Genomic DNA, 23,352 nt, shown 5'->3' with positions numbered 1-23,352 from the left:
GACCAGGGAGACCTTTGTGGTGTGATGCCTCATGAGCTCCTCTCCAGCTGCTTAGTCAGAGCTCGGTGGGTGCAACCTGATTTCAGTCGCTTTAATGTGTCACATTCCAGTTGTCACATTCACCCCACACTGACATTAAGGAAACGAAAATCACCCTGATCCTCCGATGACCTCCTTTTTGCGCTGCAACAAACCTCAACCAGATGAGTCTTGCTATGGCTCAATTTATTATAAGAGAGAATAACTCAAAAAGCAAGCCCCAAAGCCTGTACTAAAGGGAAGATGGGCATTGCTTAAAGACATGCAGTTGGCAAAAATCAGATTTCTTGATTTTTTTTTTTTTTTTTTTTTTTTTTTGCACTGCAGCAGAGGGAGGGGACATTAGCAGGGTGAGACACTGTGTGATTTGTTTGGTGGGGCAAGGTGAGCAGGGCAGAGGGTTTGCCTGTCAGTTAGGCATCAGTGGGGCTTACCAGGATAAAAAAACATCTAAGTTTGGTATTTGGCTTCTGGGATTTAAGCAGCAAACACTTAGCCCTGCATAATCCCTTTTAAGGAAGCCCAAATGTTTAGATGGTTTCTTCGTCAGTTCCTGAGGGACAGATTCCTCTTTAAATTGTGATGGGAGGGAGATGTGCCCGTCCCTTTTTCAGCTATGTAATCTCCTGTAAAGGAGATATAGGAGGACTGGGAAAGATGGAGAGTGGTTCCTATAAAGGATTAAACTTTGTTTATGGTGTGCTTCTCATGCAAGCATGAGCCTGTTTCTGTTGGTATGAAACATCCCCAGTTCCCAAAGCATCAGGGAGAGAGAAGGTCTCCACTTGCTGCAGAATAACGTGATGGCTTTTAGCCCCTGATGATCAAAAAGGAATCGCCTTGAAAAACCAGATTATTGTGGTGATCTAAACTGAGTTTCATGAGATGGGAGCTGTGTTGCCAGGTTATTTGATTAGTGAACGCACAACGGCAAAAGCAGGCAGTGCAGAAGGACACTGGGTACAGTGGTTTGGCTGGTGCAGCTGGGTCCTTCACCACCCATGGTTCATGGTAGTGAACCGCACTGGGTTGCAAGCCAAAACCACTTGGGCTACTCTGACACTCACCTGTGGCAAAAGATGGCCTCACCAGCCTGTAGGAGGATTTTATTTAAATGTGGTCCCTTGGTGGATGTGCCCACCCAGCCAGCTGAAAAGAAAAATGTCTTTTTTTCTCCAGTAAGAACAAGTTGTGTGATGCCATCAGCTCGCTGAAGCTGCGGGTGACCTCAGCTCCCCACGCAGATCTCCCGGCCTTATCCTGGATAAACTGTGAACGCAGCCTCCTGCGACACACTGAAAATGCTTGGGGGGGGGGTCGTATTTATTTATACTGAAGCACTGAATTAGTTACATATGGTGTTGTTTGATGGGGACTATCTCACACACATCACTGGCTGGAATGGTGAGAGCTGCTTTATTACTGCCTTGGGGCTTCTTGACTGTCTAACTGCCAATAAATGAAGGGAACTGGAGTGTTCTTCCAGAATTCTTTCTGGTCTGTCTTCAGTACCACTCCAGCCTATTAACATGATTTTTAGATGTGTGGAAAGCTTTGGTGTCAGTAAAGCATTCTTCCGCTGACTTTTTTTTTTTGAGTGGACTGGATGCCGAAGGGCAGCCTTATTCAGAGCATGGGGAGCAGAAGACCTGTGAGATCTCCTCACTCTTGCTGCTGTAGGGAGAGGATTTAAAGCTCTGTCAGTCACTGGGACTGCTGGGTGCAGCAGCAGCCTCGGCTTTGTGAGCTTTGATTTGTCTCGGGATGCAGAGTGTCCAGACGTTGCAGGTGGAGTGGCTTTCAGCTTTAATCTGGCGATGCTCAGATACCTGCTGGGTTCCTGGCGGAGATCCCACGGGAGGCTCAGGGCAGGCTGAGGTGGGCAGGTTTGCCTTCTGGAGATGACCCTTTCTCTCTCCTGAGGACAGAGGGAGCCTACGTTCCCTTGTGTACCTTAGGTGAAAGCTGGGTGGGATGAGTCCAGACAACGAGAAGACGGAGCTTGGCACAATTTCAAACTGGGAGTTGAGGCATCTCCCACCTCCTGCCGCAGCCTGTAGGAACTGGGGTGCTCAGAGGCAGAGCTACACTGTGGACACCCTGCCAGGTAAGGTCGAGGTGAGCGATGGAGCTGATCCACACTGAAATGGGATGACCAGGTTCTGATATCTGCATTTACTCAGCCATGCTTGTGAAGGTCTTTTGAGAAATGAACCTTTATAGCAAACCCTGATCAACCCTTGCAGACCTGCAACCCAAGACCCGGGGGAAATCAGAAGGTAGTCAAGCCTTATTAATACTGATTATAGTTCCTAGGTAGCTACAGTTGTGTTTAGGCTCTCGGGGAGGAGTGCCCAGTGGTCAGTCTTCATTCAGAGATCCTTCCTTTTAAATGCCTTCCCCAGGAGGGTGGGAGAGGGCAAAGGAACAAGAGGACACGCAAGGCTGGAGGGGGTGGCTGCCCCTGCTTGGGTTAGGAGGCGACTGCTCTCCATCTGAGGACCCTGACAGTCCATCGTGGCTGACACTTGCTGTCTTTAGAAGATTGAAAGAGGCAAAGATTTTTGCCTTCCAGAGGGTCTTTCCCAGGGATTCACAAATACCTCATTTGTAAGCAAACCCCGATCTGCCTGGAAGTCTTGCTTTCTCATTTAGAGCTCTGCCAGCCCGGGGAGGTGACAGCATCAAAGCAAAATATGGCTGGGGCAATAGCTGAGCTGCCATCACACACGGCAATGGACGGGCACGGCAGGGCAGGCAGTCCTAATGCAGCTTCCACAGATATGCTGTCACTCTCTATAAAGTTATTATGATGCCCAGGGAAAAAAAAAAGAAAAAGCGAGCAGAAATACTGACTCAAAGGTGACTCACGTACACCTCTTCTCTGTCTCTTGTGTGAGTGCAGTAGCTTGTGTCTGGGTATCTGCTGGGTGTGTTTGTTGCAACTTTGGTTTGGTATGGTTGGAAAAACTAATACGTGGGGGCAAAAGAAAAAGAAAAACTTCAGTCGTGTAATAGTTAAAATGAATACCAAGGAGAAAACCATGCTCCATTAATATTACAGCAGTGTGCAAGCACCCCTAATGGGAGGAGAAGTCTACAAGCTTCTGTTGTGTACGTCAAGCCAAGAGACAGTCCCTGGTGTAAGGACTTCTTGTGTTGAACGGACAAGACAGATGAAAGGCATAAAGTAGGTGTTGGGGGACTGCTGGTATATGTTATTTTTGCTCCATTTTTATTTTTAATAGTATTTGCCCAGCTGCTTATTCGCTTTTGAATTGTTGGGTTGGTTTCTGTTCATGCTCCTTGGGTTTGCAAAAGGAAGTGGGGTTGGCTTTGGCTAGAGCGGGGTGTCAAGAGACACGAGCCAGCCTATTTTAGTGGGAAATCCCATAGTCTGAGGACCTCAGCAGAGTTAACTTTGGGCTGGGAGGGTGAAGGCACGTCTTCGCCAGGACGTGGATCACCCCTGCCGGGGCAGTTTGCTGTGATCATGCTGTTCATTACAAATGCAGCACGTGGAGGGCTGTGAATTGGGCTTATCTGCTTTCTCACTGTTTGCCTGTTGGACGTGGCAGTGAAATGACAGCACTGGGAGACCTTTTCTCCTCATGTTTACAGGCTTTTGCACAACTCGGAGTCTCGAAGCGGCCATTAATTGAGTTTATGCTTGCTCAGAGGTTCGTTACTTGATCAGAATGTAAAAGGGGATGTAAGAACTCTTTCACTCAAGAGGAGAGCAAAGGAGTTAAGTATAAATATCTGTCTATTACAGCTGGACAAACAGCGAGTGAGGCCGTGTTGCCTCCTGCCACTTCAAGCCATATGATGTATGTTTCCAGGATGTATGATATATGTTTCCAGGAGGGGCAGTGAAAACCAAAACCTCTCTCCAGTAACAAGAACTACTCGTTGCTCTTGAAGCAGGTAGACTGCATGAAGGGCTTAGGCTGGTGTGGCCATTGCTTCAGTGTTGGATGTTGGTTTAATTCGGTGGTTATTCATCCTTCCTCTGTATCTGGCAAAGCTGGAAATGCCATGTCTTGTCCAGTTAACCTCTTGCTGGGCCTTCCTCCAAGTTTCCTGAGGTTTATTAGCAATGATTTGTGTTTTAAGGACTAGTGAGATTCCTGAGTCATCGCCTTAGGCAGGGAGCTATTTATTTCAGTGTGTGTGTTACACTCCCTGGGAGTGGGTGTCTCTCTTCCGCTTTTGGATCCTGCCCTGACTCTATATAAAGACTTCAGGCTTGAATGAGCAGCAAAACCAGCCCTCAAACTGGCTCCATCGTTTGGAAGATTCGTGCTGCTGATCCCATCTCTCCTGGCTGAAGGAACGTGGCTGTCTGGAGCATGGGTAGGAGTTTGCATGGGACGTTTCTTTATCTCGGGGTTGCACAGCTGCTAGGACAGCTCGTAGGGCTACAGGGTGGTGTGTGTCCATGCCTAGGAGCAAGTCTTGCTCAACAGTGGCTCATGACCAAGGGGGAAGCATGATTCGTACCTTCTGTTCTCCCCTGAGGTTGATTTGCTGATGCTGTTGGGTTTTCGGTCGGTGGGATTTTTTCTTATTTAGGAGAGATGAGATATTTCTGAGTGGCTGTAATTGGTATGGGAGCAGGGACTGGAGGTGCCATGGACAAATGCAGAAGGGCTTCTCTGAGACATTGCTAGTGCAGGGGCTGCCAGGTTTGGAGGAATTTCACTGTGTCCTTTCTCCTGGGATGGCCCTTTTCAGACACATCCCGTGCTTGCTTGGTGGCCTTGCAGAAAGCTGCCTCGCTGAGTATGAGTTTGGGGGTGCAAGGAGACCCCCTCATGTAACAGCTCTCGGGGAAGCTGCAGAGAAGCCAGCGGGCTAATAGCAATGTTCACACAAAAGCTGACTTCACACCCAATTAAGCATCACCCAGAGCCAGAGGGACAAGTCCTCATGTCATTATGTCTTGAACTAAATTGCTGGCACTTGATGAGGGCTCTGTCTCTATAGCCTGAGGGACTGATGCATTTAATCTGTATCAGCACTAAAGAAACTTCCTTAATATGACCTGGTTTGGTCCTTGTGGCTACTGGATGCCCATCACTGTGGTTGTCTTGGTCTTGGTGATGGCTATGCCTGTAAGGAAGGGAAAAGACCTAGAGAAAAGGAGAATTTCCTGAGCTTTTTGTCTGTAATTTGTCAGTCATGACATGCAATCACAGAATTTTGCACTGTATTTTTCTTCTTTTCCATGTTTTTCGTTTCAACATCTAGATGTTTTTAATGCTATTCTTAATTAGCAGCTTCTCTCTTACCGTACCAGCTAATGAGGGGTAGGAAGAATTTCTGCATTGACCTTTTGCTGCTGCTGCTGCTGTTTTTCTTCTCTGCAATAGAAATCAGATATAATTTGAAACCTCCTCTGAGCTGCTCCTCCAGGCCCTGAGCCTGCACACCCCCCCGATGCATGTTTGTGGGTGGTGGGAGCGTCTCGAGTCACACTAAATGGCACAGAGTGAGCTGCTGAGCCTTAGTCCATGAATCAGTAGATCTCCCATCTAAGCCTGGGGTAAATAACACCCGTGTAGATCTGAAACTTGGTTTTAAATTGGGGATGGATTAACCTGCCTTAGTATGGGGGGCATGACTGGAGGTTGTGGGTATAGGGAAAGGTAACGAAAGTGCCTGAGTAAGGCAAGTGGATGGGACTTTAAAGATGTGTCTGTCACACTGTTTCTGTTGGGAGATGAGGATGTGGACATCTACAAGTAGGCGAGACATATTCCAGCCTGAGGTCTCCACCCTGTGCTTTGGATTAGCCAAATCGGGGAGACCTGCTAGTAGGACAGGGCTTGGCATTGCCTGGACTTGACCCATCCATATGCAAGAAACTGGGCGCCTGGGCAGCCCCTCCATCAAATTTGCCATTTTTGCCACTGCTCTTTCCAAACGCTCCGCAGAGCAAATAAATCTGCCACGGGTGTTGCACCTGCCCAAGCCCCAGCTCCCCGCAGAGAAATGGGCTGAACCTCCGGCACGGGTTCCAGTCCTACCTGGCCTTGCTCTTTTGGCTCTTCTCCACGTGGGAGCAGATGGCTATTAAAAAGCCCAGAAAAATTCACTGAACTCATAGTTTGCCAGCCCGTGTCTGTGGCCAGGGAGGCCCATCTGCCCTGCAGCCACATCCCCATGGGAGGTGAGCTGGGAAGAGTGGCCGGAGCCAAGCCCAACCCTGTGACAGCGTTGCCTCCCAGCTGGGGGGGTTGGTGGGATGTGCACCCGTGTGTGAAACACAAGGGCTGGTAAAGCATCCCAGGGAGGTACTGCAGGCCTGATGGGGCAGCTTACTTATTTTTCATTTGCTAAAAGCACAGCAGAAATTAAATGAAGATTAATTCAACCTTTTCCCTCCCTCCCCCTCCTTCCTGCTTGCTCTTGCTCTTTGCTGTTTCTAGGGAAGACTGAAAAAAAATGTGCTAGAGAGGGAGCTAAACTCTGAGCATCCTTTCATGAATGCAGAATATGGCCCCCATGGGACTGCAGGGAAAGGCCCTGTAATTACGGGGAATGTCCTGGGAGGCCAGGTTACACAACCAGGATGGAGAGCTGCTCCTGCTTTGGTTTAGCAGCAGGCTGGTGATGCTGTAGCTCAAAATACTACCTGGCTATTATCCATTCATTGCTTTTTATCACTGTCGGTGTCCTCAACACACAGCACAGACCACTCACGAGGCTCCGAGCCAAGAAGGAGGTAGGAAGGAGCATGCAGGATCATAAAAAGACCATTTGATATTTCCAGTGCCTGGTGACATAATTCCCAGACAGACCGAGCATATCTCAGAGCCGGCTGACGAGTCACCGGGGAGATCTGGCTACGATGCCACCAAGTGAAGGTGACTCCGTCCCAACTCTGGCAGGAGCAGGATGCCCTGATGGAGAATTCGTGCTGTGGCGTCTGCTCGTGGACTCCGCACCGGCTGCTGCTCTTGGATTTAGAGCCAAGTTAGCGGCTGGGACAGGGATTTAGGGCAGTAGCCACTGCCTCGAGATGTCACACATGGCAGGACTAACACCTTGGCTGCGGTGTTGGGCATGCCCTAGTGTCATGTGCTGGAGAATGCTGCTCCTGTCTGTTCCTGGGTGGCTTTGTGCTGTCATTTAAGATGCGGCTGTTGGCTCTGGGCCACGCGAGCCTCGGTTACTGGTGTGCTTTGCAGTGCTATTGTGCCGGGCTTTATTCTGCTCTAGAAGGATTTATTGGTTGCTGAGGGCCGTGGGCATGTCTTGAGCTAAGCATGGGCTTAACCTCAGCTGTGCCCCTGTGTGCTAAGGGGAATCATTACCCCTGTTTTCCAGTTTGGGAGCTGAGGTACGGAGGAATTCAGCGACTTGGGATGCCTGCAGCATAATCCAGCATCCCTGCTCCCCATGCTGTAACCCGAGCCTCTCCCTCTTCCAGCAGTAATAACCATTTCCCTTACAGACAAGGAGGCTTCAGCATGTATCCTTGTCCCGTCAGGCTTTCCTAGGCTTTGAATTATTAAATTTTGTCTCTGATCTCCATTATAAAGATTGTTAGCTCACAGCTACTTATCAGAATAGGAAATACTCCGTTTCCGTACTTAGAACAGTTGGCTTCACCTGCTTATAGGATTTACAATAAATGAGAAGACTTAAAAAAAACCCAAAAGATGAAGGAAATCATGAGAAGCTGAGGTTGGAAGTGAACACAGAGAAGTAACGTCTTTGCAAGAGGATGTCCAGCTTTCTGTCCTGTACCTACACGGTTGCTGGTCTGTATCTTCTGTCTAAAACAAAATCACATGCAAATTCGTTAGCATTAATAGGCTGGAGAGCGATGCCGGGTTACAGAGCGTGGTCTGGGGGTGCCCCTTCCCACACCCCCGTCACCTTCTCCTCCATCAGCTGGCAGAGACCCAATGACTGTAGGTTCAGCTTCGAGGGAGCCACAAGAAGGTGCAGATGTGGAGGAGACCCAGGGCCAGCTGCAGGCTCCAGCCAGCTGCTGAGCTCAGGGGTGGGTTTATTGTTATTTCTCTGAGCCTGAAGCCCTGGTTGCAGATTGCTGGAATTTCCAAGGCCAGTTTTTTGCTTGCTACTTGTCAGAAATTGGGTGGTGCCTGCTGCTTTGCAAAATACTGGATTTGAGCAGCAATAACTCAAGCCATGGTCCTGCTTTTGGTTATTCCCTTGCTGTGGAAGTGTCTTGCCCCACAGCTGGGCACATCTGTGCCAGGCCAGGCACCATCTGTACCGTGCACCTGCAGCATCCCTGAGCAGAGCTGCGTGATGTGACCCAGCCAGGTGATGCCCTGTATTTCCCAGGTAATAAACCATGGAAACTGGTTGAGAGTGAGCTGGAAATTGGAAGCAAGGTTTCACTGCTGATTTCCTCTGGACCCCATGGGAGAGGCACCTTCTCCTGCTCCTGAGTTAAGCTGTGCCAACTCTCCCAGCCAGCAGTACGGCATGATGCTGCAGGGCTGGGGAAGCTGCTGGGGGACTTGGATCGTGCCTGAGAAAAGGGGGTTAAACTTTGCCTGCCATTTTAAACGGGAAGGATGTTTCCCTGGCAACGAGATGGATGCTTCCCAGCAGAGCATATGGCTTCCATCGACTTTGATTTACCGGCGTGTTGAAATGGCAGCTAGATAATCTCTGTTCAGCTTTAATGTGTCCATGCCCTGTGTCCCTGTTTCTTATGAGCTTTAAAAGACCGTGGGTCCAACCCCTGCGGTGCTGGCCTTGCTCCCTGCCCATCCTGGGGCTGGAGCTGGCGAGGTCCATACTGGAGCTGGGTCCAGGGACCTTCACAAAGAGGGACCTGCTTGGAGCACCCGAGCATCACTTGGAGCAAGGAGCTGCAGGGTGGGCAGGAAAACCTTCCCTGCCTCTGCTGCCTTTCACCAGCCAAACAGCATCTCCTCCACAGCCCTCTCTTCTTATTCTCCTCCCTGCCTTAAATCATTTTTACATGTTTTCCACCTTTCACCACACAATCATCTGCCTCCTGCAGCTTGCTATTTATTGTTGTGTTTACTGGCACGGGGAAATAAGGAGAAGGAACAAACCTGTCATTTGCTGAGTGGGGGAACTTGGGGGAGCTGGTTTCTGTGAGCTCGTGGCTCTCCCAGCCTCGCTGACTTGTGCCCGCTGAGCCTGCGTGGCAGCCTCCTCCGAGGGGCAAAACCAGGGTGCTCTTCTCATTGCTGCCCATCACTGGCTCTCCATTCTTTGGCAAATTTGGTGAAAATTGGCCAACAGGTCCAAATATGAGGTAGAGACAGTGAAGCAGCCAGATGGGGCTGGAACTCAGGACCAGGGTAAGCTGGTGAGGTTCATTCGGGCCCCAGCGTGGTGCTGGGGCTGGGCTCAGTTCCCGGCTGCCCGCGTCCAGCCGGTGTGTAGCTGTGAGCAGCAGCGAGGGCCGGACACAGGCTTGGGGACCTGCTGGGCTGGGTGGCCTTAAATGAAGCTAAAGAGTCGTGCTGACCTGCGAACACCGCAGGGACTGGGGACACACGCATCATTCTTCCACTGGGAGGGGTTTTTGGGGAGCTGTGGATGAGGCGATGCCACCTTCTTTTTGAGTACCCAGGTGAGCCAGAAAGCCCTGATCTGCACATGCTGGCTCTCGCCCCTCAGCCCTGAGCGCTCCTCGAAGCTGCCCAGCCTCAAAGCCTGTAAGAAGGAGGCTCCCTTGTAAACGTGGTTGCCTTTATTTCTTCCCTCAGGATCACAGCTGTCCCCTCCCCTCCGGGGTGTTTAGCTCTCCAGGCAGTATCTGCAAAAGGCTCTTGATGATGGGGGGGCTGCCCCCTGCTCCCCCCAGTGCTCAGGGCTGAGCTGTGCTCACTTGCTGCATTCACAGAATAGTCATGGTTGGAAAAGCCCTTGCAGCTTCTCCAGCCCAACCATGACCCTCCCCCTGACCGTTCCCAACTCCCCCAGATCCCTCAGCGCTGGCTCAGCCCGACTCTTCAACCCCTCCAGGGATCCCGGGGACTCCCCCCTGCCCTGGGCAGCCCATTCCAACGCCCAACAGCCCCTTCTGCACAGAAATCCTTCCTCAGAGCCAGTCTAAATTCAAATTCAACTGGAGAAGAAGCAAGAGATAATAGAAATGATTAATCCCCCATTGGTGCTGGGGATTAATTTATCAGGTGCAAGGAGGGGCTGTGCCCTGGCAGACCTGGCGCTGTCTGTGCAGGAGGGGCTGCCCCCTCCAACCGGGGCCCGTGTCACGAATTGGCCGTTCTCTGCCGCGAGCAAAGGAGACACCGACGTGGATGGTGGCAGGAGGATCTCCCCGTCGCTCCTGGGGAGCAGCACGGGCTCTGGTGCAACTCTGGTTACAGCTCGGGGAAATTTTACTGCCCTAGAGGGGAGATTGGTGGAAAAGGACTTTGAATTCAGAGCCGCAGCTCCTGGAAGACCCAAAATCGTTGTATTAGAGGTAAAGTTAAATGGAGCCTGACTGGCGGCTCTTACGGTGCTCTCTCCTCCCTGCGGCATGACTGGCTGTTTCAGCAGGTTTTTAGGGCGAAAGAGCACTGCCTTTTTAAGCCTGAGCTGCTCTCTGTAGGTCTGGATTTGTTGCGCATCCCTTCACCCCCAGCAGGTCCTTGGGCCCTGCCTGTCTGTGTGCCCGTGGGGCTGCTCCCGGCAGAAACAGTCCAGCTGCATCCCAGCCTCGTGCACAGGGAAAGCACCAGGGCTCTGTCCTGCCACCTCTGCCACAGAGGAACACGCTGTCCTGCTGATGTGGAGAAGGGAGGCAGAGCTCCAAAAGTGGTCACCAGCCTTTTATTTCTCGTTGTTGGACCAAATCCTGCGTTTTTCTGTGTGCCAAACTTGGGTGTCCCTCAGGCATCACAGAGTTTGGACCCGGCTGAGCCAGACCCTCGTGGCAGTGCAGCCCTCTTGGCATTTTGGGGGTTATTCCTGATTTGCACCGGTGTGAGCGAGGGAGAGTTGCAGAGAGGGAACGTGGTCCTGCTGATTGCAGCACTCCTGTTATTCCTCTCGGTACATTTTTTTTTTTTTTTTACCCAGTTTGAGGGGCATCATCTTTGGGGGTTAAAATCAAAAGGCTGTGAACCAGCTCTCCTGCTTCTTGGCTCTGTGCTCCTTCCTAATCACTAGCTGGGACAAGAGAAGTAAAATTAAACAGATGGTGAAATTACCAACTCTAAGACATATTATACTGGCAGTTTGCAAATACTTCTTTCTTTTCCCCAAGACTCAATTAAACTGATGAGCAAATGAAATTAGCAGTCCTTTGGTAATGCTTGCATTTTATGCTTTGGTGGTATCCATTGGCCTCTGTCTCCAAGAAGCCACATTCTTTTCTTCTAATTATTGAGGCAGAAAGCTGAGGATGGACCCTGGGAAGTGGCTGGGGCATCCACGTGCCTTCAACACTTGCTGAATTCTTGGCTGTCCTTCGCTGTTAGCTGGGAGGGAGCCCGGGAGCGCATCCCTGGGGTCCTGCCTTTACAGAAGCATAAACCGTGGGCTGAGGCATGGGGAAAGTGAGATTTTTTTTTTTTTTTTTTTTAAAGTCAGCACAAGGATTTTGAGCCTTTTAGTTGCCTGCCGCGTGTCTGAGACGGTTCATGCGGCTGCTGAGAGCTGCCGAGCCTCTGTGTCAGGAGCTGCCTGTGGGTGCTCTCGGCGAGGATGCTCGGTTTTGAGGTGCTGTAATTCTTGGTGCCATAAAACTAGGGCAAAGTCAGAGACAGGGAAGCGAAGCTAAAGGAGCTCGGAGAGACAGGGCTTGTCCTTTGCGGGCAGGAAACTTCAGGCTCCAGCTGAATGGCTGCTTCTGGGACAGAACCTTTGCAAAACCGGCTACTATTCCTGTCTGCAGCAGGAACCAGCCCTGCACATTTTGAGACAATCTCCCTATCTGCAATTAGACCAGAGCCTATTTCTGTATATCCCATTCCCTCGAGGAATGTTTAGATGAGATGCAGCATTACGTTTTACAGGGACATCTTGCTTTTAACCCAGTTTTAGAGCTCAGTTAAGTCAGGTCAGGAGACTTGCCCAGGTCAGTCGAAGGAGTTTGACCTTAGCAAGAGGATTTTTTAGTCCTTCGTGCTCCAACCGTGCAGCATAGCCCTTGTCTGCTTAAATGTGTTTAATTTATTTTTCTCGAGGTGTTGTAGAAAAGCAGGGTTTTGCCCTTAAAAATCAGAAATAACTTGGTCTTCGTATACAGGAAAGGTTAGATCAGGAAGGTTTGTATTCCTGTACTCACTAGCAACGGTTTCACAGAGGTAGAGAGGAAGCAGAAGCTTTTTTGGAGGAATACCCTGTGGGATGAAACAGAGGCAGCGCTCAGATTTCAATCTGAATAATACGGGTATTGCATGAGACAGCAACTTTCCCTCACATTAAAATCAATGAACGTGCTCTGAGTAAATGCCTGCGAGGCGATTTAAGAATTACTTAAATGTCCAATATTTTATACTCTTAATTTACCTCCCAATGCACCGTAATTGCACAGTGGTCTTTAAGATTTTTCTCCCATATCTGCAGCTGCATGAATATATTTCTCCCCACCAAGTTTTTAAAAGAAAACCTCAGCCCAGCAGCACTGAATCGCAGCAGACAGAGACTTTTCTGGCAGGTGCATGGGCTTGATTAATACTTTGGGTTTTCCTCCAGACATCTGGCTCCTCTGAGGCTGCGTGCACAGGGCAGGGAGAATACGCAGACAAGCATTTCCCAGTGATTCATGTTAGATGAGGACAGAGGGGAACATTCGAGCTAGAACTTTGTATGTGGTGATTATTATTAATAAGGCTTTTATTCTGAGTTGAGTAAGTTAAGTGATTAGAGCCAGCCTGTAAAAACACCAACCGGTTCCTTAAATTTAACCCATTTTTCCCGTTGTAAATGTTCACATCCTGATCTCCGTTCCCTGTTGTTTCCAGGCAGCTTTTGTTCTTTGAGGCTTCAATCCAGAAAAGCTCTTAAGCTCACTCTTGCTTGTAAGTGTGGAGATACACAATCCTTTGCTGGACTGGGTACAAGATGTGTCATGCCAAACCCATTTCTGCTCTGAATTCCTGCAGATTCTGGGTTCAGGTCAGGACTCTGGCTCGGGGCAGTTGGGGCAGATGGTGCCGTGGGAACTGATTTCAAAAGTGGTGGATGTTGAAGGAGAAAATATATGTGAACCCATAGCCTGCTCTTTTTTCTAATGGAGAAATGTGCTGCCTAAATAGAAGGAAGGCAGGGGAAGAGGAGATTTTTTTGTGACTTGGCTGTGCCACTTTTGCCGTGCTCATCCAGTGAAAGCTGTGACCAGCTATTCCTTTTTCCTTAGTTTGTTGTGGTGGATGTGAGAATGCTCCTTACCATCCCATAAAGCAGAAAATTACCTTCCTCCCAAAACCTGATGCAGAGGAGATCTCATCCTCTCCGGCTTCCCTGGGATGCAGGTGTGTTTTGCTAGCTGCCAGGGGAGCCGAAGCACAGAAGCGGGGTGCTGGGCTCAGCCAGCAGCCCTCCTGCTCCGGGGGAGACTCCACAAAACCAGATCTGCTGGAAAAGCACCTCCTGTTTTTTGCCACCTCACTGTCACTGGCAGCAAGGAGAGCAGGTTTGCTGCATCCCAGCAGAGGGCCCAGGGGGACATGTCCTGGGTGCTTGCGCAGGGTGGTGGTGATGCAGTAGGGCTCACTGGGAAAGGAAACCCTCTCATTTTCCTTCCCCTCCCACTGCCGCCCCTACGACATGGTTTGGGATCTCCAAGACCTGCTTCTCTGCAGCCTGATTAATTCCCACCTCCCCGAGCACCGTTTAATGCAGCCTCGCTGTCCACAGCGCAGCCTCCTCCGGGACACTGCTTTGGTCCTCTGGAGATGCTCAGCTCTCCATTTACACCACTGTCCTTAGTACACTTTCTGGCCTTGTGTGAACAGGGTGCTTCTTACCGGGGCTTGTTCAGCCATCATCTCAGTGCACCGAAGCTATTAACATTGTCCCAGAGAGGCCTTTGCTAAAGATTTATTAAAAAGTTTATAAACCATGAGGATCCCTGCCTTGGAGCCAGCCACTGTATTGCCCATAAACAATGTTTTCTACCCGCATGGGTGCCCAGGGAGTCTCCAGGCTCCGCCGAGGAGCAACATCTCAGGTGGGCATGGTCGAACCTGCAGGGAACGGGGCACCATCGGGAGCTGTTTTTGGAAAGGAGAGCATTTATCAAGGCACAGGACCGAAAGGCAGGACTCTCCGCTTCTATTTTCAGCTCTGCTAGTGACAGAAGTCACTCTGGGAGATGATTTTGGCTGAGACTGAGGGACGTGCAAAGCCAGAGTTGAGGCATTTAGGCTCGTGTTTAGCCTTGCAAATGAGTCATCGGGTTGCAAATCCCAGCAGGATTGCTTACATGAATAAAGATGATGGATGCTCCTGGCTAAGAGTGGGTGCAATACCCCAACCACGAGGTCTTTACCCCAGGAAAAGTCATGGCATTACCCGAGTTTTGCTTCTGAGTCACTGGAGATGCCAACTGAGCTGTAAGTACTCCCGTTCTGATCATGAGGTGCTCTGGGTGTTGAAAGACTTTTGTCAATCTCTCTTTCTCTTTGGTGTGGATGTTCTTTCACCTTGGTTTAGTGTCGTTGCTGTATTTTCATGGCCTTGGAGTTTTAGGCCCTTGTTTTACAGAGACCACAGCAAATGGATTGCTGGGATTAGAGACGGATTGCCCATAAGCATTTTGGTTGTATTTTAGTACAATTATCAATGCCTTGTTTACATCCCAAAAGTAATTTTTAAATGTTTTAACTGTTTGAAGTTGTTTTCCATTGTGCAGCTCTCAAATGCCTGTAGTAAAATACTCCTTCCTTTCCAGCTTTGCTCTTTCTAATTAAACAAATCATTAATTCCCTTTCCCAATTCCAGGGAAAGGCAGCGAAGCGTGTAACAAGCACAGTGGCTTGTTATCAAGCTATAGTGCCACCTCCTTGTATTGTATCCGTCTCCACTGCATCCAGGATTGCAGTTGCTAATTATTGGTGCTCCATCAGAGGAAGCCCGATGTTTTTGCATGTCAGCGAATGTTATTTGAATACAAGTATTTCAAGAATAAATTTAGAGCTCTTTAAAAATTCTTATGTAAATGGCTGTGTAGATTCCAAAGGGGTTTCTTTTGGAAGGCAAATTAGGTGATTAACCTGGAAAGCTTTAGGATGATTCCATCATATGCTTTTACTGAAAAAAAAAAAAAAAAAAAAAGGGGCAATCTTTCCTGTTTCAAGTCATTTAAGTATTTTTTTTCAAGGGGGAGTTCAGTCATTTCTTTTTCTATTTCGAACCTGCAGCACAGTGGATATAAAATCCGAATACGCAGATCCTGCGGTGGGATTTATAAATTGCAATAAGAAGCTTGCACGGGTGTTTTAAGTCAACATAACCTTTGGATGTAAAGCCAGACTTTGGAGGACTTGGATTTATTAGTATTAGCAGCAGTCAGATTTGCACAGCTGAGTCTTGGCTCAGCTTAAAGGTCTAAGCAAAGGCGTGGGGGATGCTGGAGCAGCAGAAGGTGCTGCGTGCCGGTAGGAATGGGTGGTGGGTGAGAAGATGCGGTGACATGGCCCTCTCCAGTGGCTCGGGGAGGCTGGAGCCAGTTTCCTTAGTTCTGTTGAGGAAACTGGTCCAAACCTACACGCTGCCCTTCGCATCCTGGCCTGGGTTTGGGGGAGGCTGGTGCCGGCTCCAGCCGTGCATCGGGTAGGATCCAGCTCCTGTCTGCTCAGGAGAAGGATATTGTCTTCTCCAAAGCTCTAAGCATAATTGGCATCTTTAATGTAAAAATCATTAGATGGGTCATAATTAATGTTCCTTATTGCACATTAACATTACCCAGAGTCAGGCTGCAGACATAATTTGCGTTGATTAGATATGTAGCTTTAAAAATCAGATTCATCCCGATCTCTGCACTATTTATTGGCCTGTTTCACTTTCCCTAGCTATCCATTATTATCTGGAGCCTTTTCCTGTGCTGTCTGGGTAGATTAGGTGAAATTAAAGCAGAGTCAGCCTTCCTGTTCCCCACTGCCCTCCCTCGATGGGAGCTCAGAGGATGCAAACCATCTACCCCGTGGACAAACATCTCAAATTTCTTCTTCCACCCCCCTATCCACGGCGGGGTGGGGGGTCTGCAGATCCTTCAAAGCCTCCCAGGAGCCATACTGACCCCAACCCCCTGAATTCAGTTTCCTTGCAGAAAGGTTTCCTTCTCTTAGTCTCCTTTTACAGCCTCCCAGAGGTTTGTGGACCACAGGGCCAAGCAGAGGAGCTGTGCATCACCGTGGAGCTATTTTGGGATGCTTGTGCAGCTTGCCCCGTGATGAGCCAGTGCCTGCATCCCTTGCTGGCAGGACCGTTCCTTTCCTGGTGGCTGAACATCCCCATCGGGGCTGAGACGGGGAGATTTTGCTCCGTGTGGGATTTGGCCATGGAGCTCCCATGCTTCAGTGAAGAATCTGGCACCTTCCCCGTTGCCTCCCATGCTCGGCAGTGCTGTAATTAATGCTGGCCCTGCGAGTGTGAGCTGCATCAGGTCTCCCCAGCAATGAGAGCCCTGGGGAGCACAGAGCCAAAATTAAAGCATCACCGAGCTGGCCCCAGGGAGATGAGGGGAATGGAGAGGCTGGAGGCGAGGCTGCAGCGATGAGCTGGGGAAGGGAAGAAGCAGCACCCAGATATCCCACTGCCCCAGCAGCCCCCGGAGCTGTCCGGGTGCTCCTCACACAACCACTGCACACACCCTTGGGATTCAAAGTGATAAAGAGATTTCTTTTTTTTTTTTTTTTCCCTGCCCCATCAAAATATGTCTAGTGACAAACTTAATGTACAGGAATCCTCTTTCTGGTGGAGTTTGTCCCTGCCAGGGTTCGTGGCTCGAGCGTGGCTTCATTCTGGGTCCACCTTAGCAAACACAGTGTGCAAGTCTGCGTTGATATTTGCACTTCGCTTTCAGCACCTCCTCAGGCATTTTACTGTAATGTTTGGTCACAAGAATAAAGCTCGCATTCTACATTTTTAATCAGAAAAATGTAGGATTTTCGTTTCCCCCTGATCCCTTTCCTTTTTTTTTTTTTTTTTGTTTGTTTCCTCTTCTCTTTCTTCTTTCATCGATTATTCATTTGTTTCTCACTTCAACACAGAGGTTTGCAGCAAAATCTGGGCCACCCCGGGAGCGGGGCTGCCTGACCCAGTTGCAGCTCCTTGCCTCTAGCAGTGCCGGGCTCTGCTCCCCGCTGCCACGGTGCAGGGTCCCACCTCCAGCTCAGCTTGGAGGATGTAGAGATGGATGGAGTCCATTTGGCTGCAGGGCAGGTTGTGGTAGGCTTGGTTATGGCAAGGGTTTTAGAAGACCAGCTTGGGGAGAAAAAACATTTAAGCGAGACCCAGACAAGACATTAAGGGACAGCATGCGTGGGGTTGCAAGAGATGTTTTTTTTACTCTCTTGAGGTTGTTTCAAGTCTCTGGGTACTGGACCTGGTGTGAGAAGAGGAAATTTGCAGTGAGAAATCAGGCAGTTGTCCTGATCTGGTCTGTGCTGAATTCATCTTGCTGCTGACAAAGCTCAGCTTTTGCTGAGGTGGCTTTGAAAGGTCTCTTACCTCCAGCAGGCAGGGATGTTTCAGCCTGTGGTTCGAATAAATACTGCAAATCCCCCTATTTTTACTTGTTACTGTGACATTAATGGTCATTTCGAAGCCACAAGCGCGACCTGATGGTGTGAAACTCCTTTTCTTTATACAACAAAAAGGAACAGCCCCCACCAGCTGAACCGTACCTTATAAATATTCAAAATGCAGTTTGTAGGAATGTGAGACAAAGCCAGACAGATGAATTATTTAATGCTTTTAAAGAATGCAGCTTTTAGTTTCTTCTTGAGCTGGCCTACTTTATTGCATCAGTAAATCGATCTTTAGTAAATTAATTTCCCTCCTTTTGCTTGAGCAAGCAGTGAGCATCACGGGCTGGTGGAAACATTCTCGGTCGGTGAGCGGATGCCAGGACACCTCTGTAGCTGCAGACTAAGAAAGTCGAGCTCCTGTCATTCATTTTGTGCCTTTTGATTTGCCTTGGTACGTCCAGCACTCACTAAAAGCACTGAGTGGGCAGTTTTGACAGGGACAGCCTGGGAACGACAGAGTGGTGTGTCACTTCTGAGGCTGTTTTTGGGACAGTAAACGTCAGGGAGACCAGGACATATGCTGTAAGGGGTAAATAAAAGACACTGAGAGAGCTGATATCAAAGCTGGGTAACCCCAGCTCTTGGAATGATGGTGCTCCTTCGTGTCCCTGCAGGGCTGGGACAGACCTCTCTCCCCATGGCAGGGTGTCTCTGGCTTCATACTGAAGTACTAACAGCATCAAGGCTTGGATCAGCACCTTTAGACTGGATCAAACCCCTGCTGTGTCCCATGTCTGGCCACAGAAGAGCAGAGAAACAACCATCCACCTCCCAGCAATATTACAACAAATCTACAAAGTCACCAGCCTTCCCAGGCAGGAAGGAGTTAATCCGGAGTACATGGCTAAGAAAGGAACATTAAATCCACCCAAAAATGTCCTACCCTGGCAAAGATGGGAAAGGCAGCACCACTCCTGTGTGAGCTTTTGCAGATGCAAATGCATAAGCAGAGCATCAGTGGAGTTTTTCTCCGGGTTTGTGTTCAGCCTGCGCTCCTGCTCATCAGCAGGCTGCTCGCCTCTTCTCACAATAATACATTTCCCTTTTTGCATGCTTGTTGAAAGCACACTGCAGCAAGAGCTGACAGTTCCTGGGGGAAATAATGACGGAGGTGATCAGAGCTGCCAGCGGGGAGGGGAATTGGATTAGCACTGGCCAAACTGGGAGCAGTCCAGTGTGTCCATCCACACATAACCCTTCCAGTTGGTAAAACCAGAGACTTTACTTCCCCTTTTTATGCGGTGGTGTAGCAGCAGCACCCTAAATACTCCTAGAGAAATAAGTCCAGAAATGCTCTCTGGACTAGTTTGAAGTGTGAAAAATTCCTGCTCTGAAGACTGACGTTCTCTCTCTCTTTTCTCCTTTTTTTTTTAATTTTTTTTTTTTTAATTTTTATTTTTCTATTCTATAGTTTTCTACTAGTTTTCTCCTGCCTGGTGCTGTCTGTCTTTTCAACCATTGATGAGTACCAGAACAGCTCAGAAGGGGCGCTATACATCCTGGTAAGTGGGGGGTTGCAAATGAAGCCATCAGTGAGGCATTAAAACAAAGTCAAAAAACACACCAAAAAGCTGAGGTTGGGGGCGTTTAACTGAGGCAAGAATTTAAACTGTCACTTGTGAGAAGAGAATCTCTGGGACCTGCAGGTAAGAAACAGGGAAAATATGAAATGAAGAAACCTGTATCAGGAATAAAATTAAAAGATTTTAAAGGATCCTATAAAACCCTTCTTCCTCAAGTTTTTCTTTTTTCTATATTTATCTTCAATTGCAAAACGCAGTAGCAAGGCTAATCCCAACTGAAAAACAGTTTGGTGTCCAGCAGCCCCCAATATTTAAAGCCAGGGATGCTCACGTAGGGAGCAGCCCGCGTAGCTGCCGCCTCTCCCACACTACAACGTCCCTGCAACTATTTGATCCACCACCAAGCTGCAGAGTTTTGTTCTTTAAATAGCCCGGCATCCCTCGCACTGACAACGTGGCTCCTGCCATCGGGAGCCAGCAGAGATCCTGCACACACCGCCACGTCACGGGGCTGCCGGATTCGCGCGGCTCCTTTCCTTTTGTCTTTTTTCCTCTTCCCTAGTCCCTGCCCTACGTCAGCATCAAAAGGTGCTGCAGACTAATTAGAGCTTTGTCAAGCTGGACACATGAGAAAGCTGAGGCAGGCGCCGCTAGTAAAGGGATTAGAGGGAAGGGAGCGTGCGCAGGGTGTTTGGGTGGGATGGGAAGAGCTGCCTGCTCGCTTGGCATCGGAGGGATGGAGGATCTCCACCATCCCTGCACCAGATAGCCCAGCACACAGACAACCTGTCCAATCTGCTAAAGAAAAAACCCAAATCCCCTGTGAGGAGTCCTGGGATGGAGTAGCCAGTGATTCCCATCTCTGGTCTTCCCTGAGCTGCTCAGCGTTAATTTAGTCAAGTCCTGGAGACTAATGGTGGGGAGATGAGCAGGCGCTCATCAGTCCTGCGATGGAGGACACAATACGAGGTGTAAAACTCTAGTTCGCGGCTACAATGTGCAGTACCTCTCACCATCTCAGGGCAGGGTGAGGAAAAACACAAAAGATTTGACAATCTTTCAAGCCTGGGCTCTCCGTTTAATGGTGCAGACAGCTCTGTGATATATTTTCTGAGGTGTGCAGAGTCGAGGTTATGGGTTTGTGCTTGGTTCTCCATCACGCTACCTTCTCAACTAATGGTGTTGTCTCCCTTGCAGGAAATTGTCACCATCGTGGTGTTCGGGGTTGAATATTTCGTGAGAATCTGGGCAGCTGGCTGCTGCTGCCGATACCGGGGCTGGAGGGGAAGGTTAAAATTTGCCCGCAAGCCTTTCTGTGTCATCGGTAAGACCTGTCCCCCCTCGTGGGATTTCCCAATCCAAAATGGCTATCGCAGGCGTTTGCTTGCACGATGCTTGGGTTTCTTACGTGCATTTTGGGGGTTGATCTTCAGCTGCTTCGTGATCACCTTGTGAAGGGAAAGAACACAAATGCAAGAGTCCTAATCCATGGACATATTTTTTGTTATTCTGCACAAGGCCCATCCTGTGTTCTGCAAACCCGGGAGCCATCCTGTTGCCCTGCATATCCCAGGCAGCGCTGACAACTGCCCACAATCAGAGAAAGGGAGAGGTTAGCCAGGAGAAGCTGAGCGTAGGAGCTGGGATGCTGTGATCCTGTGTCCGACCTCGACACCGAATCACTCATGAGTTGTTGAAACTCTGTGTCTCACTTTGTCTTCCCTGGCAAAGTGAGCTGCCTCACAAGGGAGTTATGAGACTTAATTAATTCTTGTTTGTGAAGTACTTGGTGATCTTCATGTGAAAGGGGCCATCTGTGCACAGCAGTTATTTTTAATGGGGTAAGGAGTGGGCAGAGGCTGTGCCTTTTGCTATGGATCCTGCTTTCAGATGTCCAGGACCTGGCAATGGTCTTATGAAGGATTTTAGCTTACTCCACAGAAAAGCACTCCTATAAAATTTTCATAGAAAACCAGGGATTCAGGATCCTCAAATTTGGGATATATAGAGCAAGGCTTTTTTTTCTTGGCCTTTTTCTTGGCTTTTCTTTGTCTGTGAGCACCCTAGGATTGCTATGGTGAACCTCTAGGTTTTCATTCCCCGTTTGGATGGGGGAATTCACACCTCTGGCCAGCACGGTGTAGCAGGCAACTGTGGCTGATTAGAAAAGGGCGTGAATTTTGCAAGGATTTAATCCAGTTTAGCAGTGTTAACACTGAATCTCATACCAGAATTCAGGCTTTGCAATATTTGACACATTTTCTATGGGTTTGATGAGTGTGAAGATGGAAACCAGGATGTTTCCATAAGGTGCGTAGTCATCTAGGTTAAAATTTGTGTTGTGTCCTTCCAGCACAAGATTCCACTGATACAAGATCCCTTTCATGCCCAGCCTTCTGCTGCCAGTGGCTGTAGGAGTGCTGTACCTTTTGGTAGTGGTTCAGCAGCTTTTCGTGCCCTCTGTTCTTGCAGACATCATGGTGCTGATCGCATCCATCGCCGTGCTGGCGGCGGGGTCCCAAGGGAACGTCTTTGCCACCTCTGCCCTCAGGAGTTTGAGGTTCCTGCAGATCCTGCGCATGATCCGCATGGACCGGCGGGGCGGCACCTGGAAGCTCTTGGGCTCTGTGGTCTATGCCCACAGTAAGGTGAGCAGGTCCCAAGCAAGGATGTTGAGTTGCTCATGTTTCCCCCACCAGAGACACTGCTTTGGTTCAGTTCTCCACTCCAAACATCTCCCAGAGCTGGGGAGATTGGAAAGACACTGTAGGTAACACGGGGAGCAATGCAAAGTCAGAGATGTACAGTCTGATGGAGCCCTTCAACTGGGAGAGAAGGGAGAGCTGTGTAGATGTTTGCAGGGAATCTTACACATAGATGTTTTGCCAATTATTAGGCCTAGCATAAAGGACACAGCCAGCATAAAGATGAACCAATAACCAAATTGTATTTGATACAGAAGGGTCAGTACATGGGTGAGCGCTGGGGGTACAAACAAGTCATTCAGATTATACATAATCGACATCAATCCACTGACCCCAACAACGACACCGCACGACCAACAATGGGTGGGATAAATGGTGACATGCAGTCTCCCATAGAAGGGACAGGAGACAACCGAGTCAACAAGCCAAACACATCAGACCAGGGAAGCCACACACTGAATCTCTGCACAGCCCGCGTTTACAAAGGCCAGACCTGACTGGACCCAGTCCCAGGGAGGCGGGAGGTCCTTCCCCAGCAGGGAACTCTGCACAGGGCATCCCCCTCACACACAGACACTGCCCCTCCTGCCAGGGGTCCCAGCTGTTATCCCTCGGGGGACACCTGACCTTGGGTTACTCAGTGTGGGACCCCTGGGGCTCCTTTACCCAATGGCTCTGTCTGCCAGGCCGGCACCACCCTGGGGGGAAGCCTAAAGGCAAACTCACCCCCCTTTGGGAAGGGCTGTGGGAATCACCCATGTGTCAACCTTAATTTGGGGCTTGGGGTTGAAACCCCAGCATTTGAATAGAGCCCGCCTGCACACCGCTACAGCTCGTTTTGAAGAGTTAGCAATTAGCCAGCAGCCTCGTTAAGCACGGGTGGTGTTGCGAGCTCTGTCTAGGATGCGCCCTTCAAAGTGGATGCGTTTCTGGAAGCGTATCGCCGCTCGGGCCTCCTCTCCCTCATCATTTCGTTGCTGCTGCTCCATCAGAACCATGAACACGCTTCATCCTGCCAGCAGCAGCCTCTCGCAGCCACGGTTATTGTGTCAAGTTCCTCTTCACGTGAGATCACGGACCGGTCGCAGAACTGATCCCTGGTGTAAGGCACCTTGGTCTTTCTCCAGTTTGGGAAGAGTTTATTGATTATTTATTTTTTGCTTCCTGCTGCTGAATTATGAATTTAAACTTCTTCCCGTTTCCTGCACTTTTTCCATTGAAATGTTTAGCCAGCTTGTCCAGAACTAGGTAAAAATCATAAGGAATTTGTGGGTCTCTTGTCCACCCTTGTATTAACTTCATCCAAAACCAGTTGCTTCTGTGAATTCTGAATTAAAACTTGCCTGAAAC

At 49.3% G+C, this 23,352-nt stretch overlaps 1 protein-coding gene across 10 annotated transcripts in view; it reads left to right on the top strand.

The window, feature by feature from the left end:
• Nucleotides 1-23,352, top strand: part of KCNQ2 (potassium voltage-gated channel subfamily Q member 2) — a 69,391-nt gene that overhangs the window by 6,480 nt on the left and 39,559 nt on the right. For all 10 annotated transcript variants that reach the window (XM_074919902.1, XM_074919901.1, XM_074919903.1 and 7 more), the window contains exons 2-4: nucleotides 19,186-19,276; nucleotides 20,495-20,621; nucleotides 21,770-21,945. In XM_074919902.1, coding sequence (XP_074776003.1) covers nucleotides 19,186-19,276; nucleotides 20,495-20,621; nucleotides 21,770-21,945 — 394 coding nt within the window. The remainder of the gene's footprint in view (nucleotides 1-19,185; nucleotides 19,277-20,494; nucleotides 20,622-21,769; nucleotides 21,946-23,352) is intronic.

This window comes from Athene noctua, chromosome 16, assembly GCF_965140245.1.
Source record: "Athene noctua chromosome 16, bAthNoc1.hap1.1, whole genome shotgun sequence".
Classification (NCBI taxonomy): domain Eukaryota; kingdom Metazoa; phylum Chordata; class Aves; order Strigiformes; family Strigidae; genus Athene; species Athene noctua.
The sequence above is the reverse complement of the archived record's forward strand: the minus strand, read 5'-3'. Positions and strand labels throughout refer to the sequence as shown.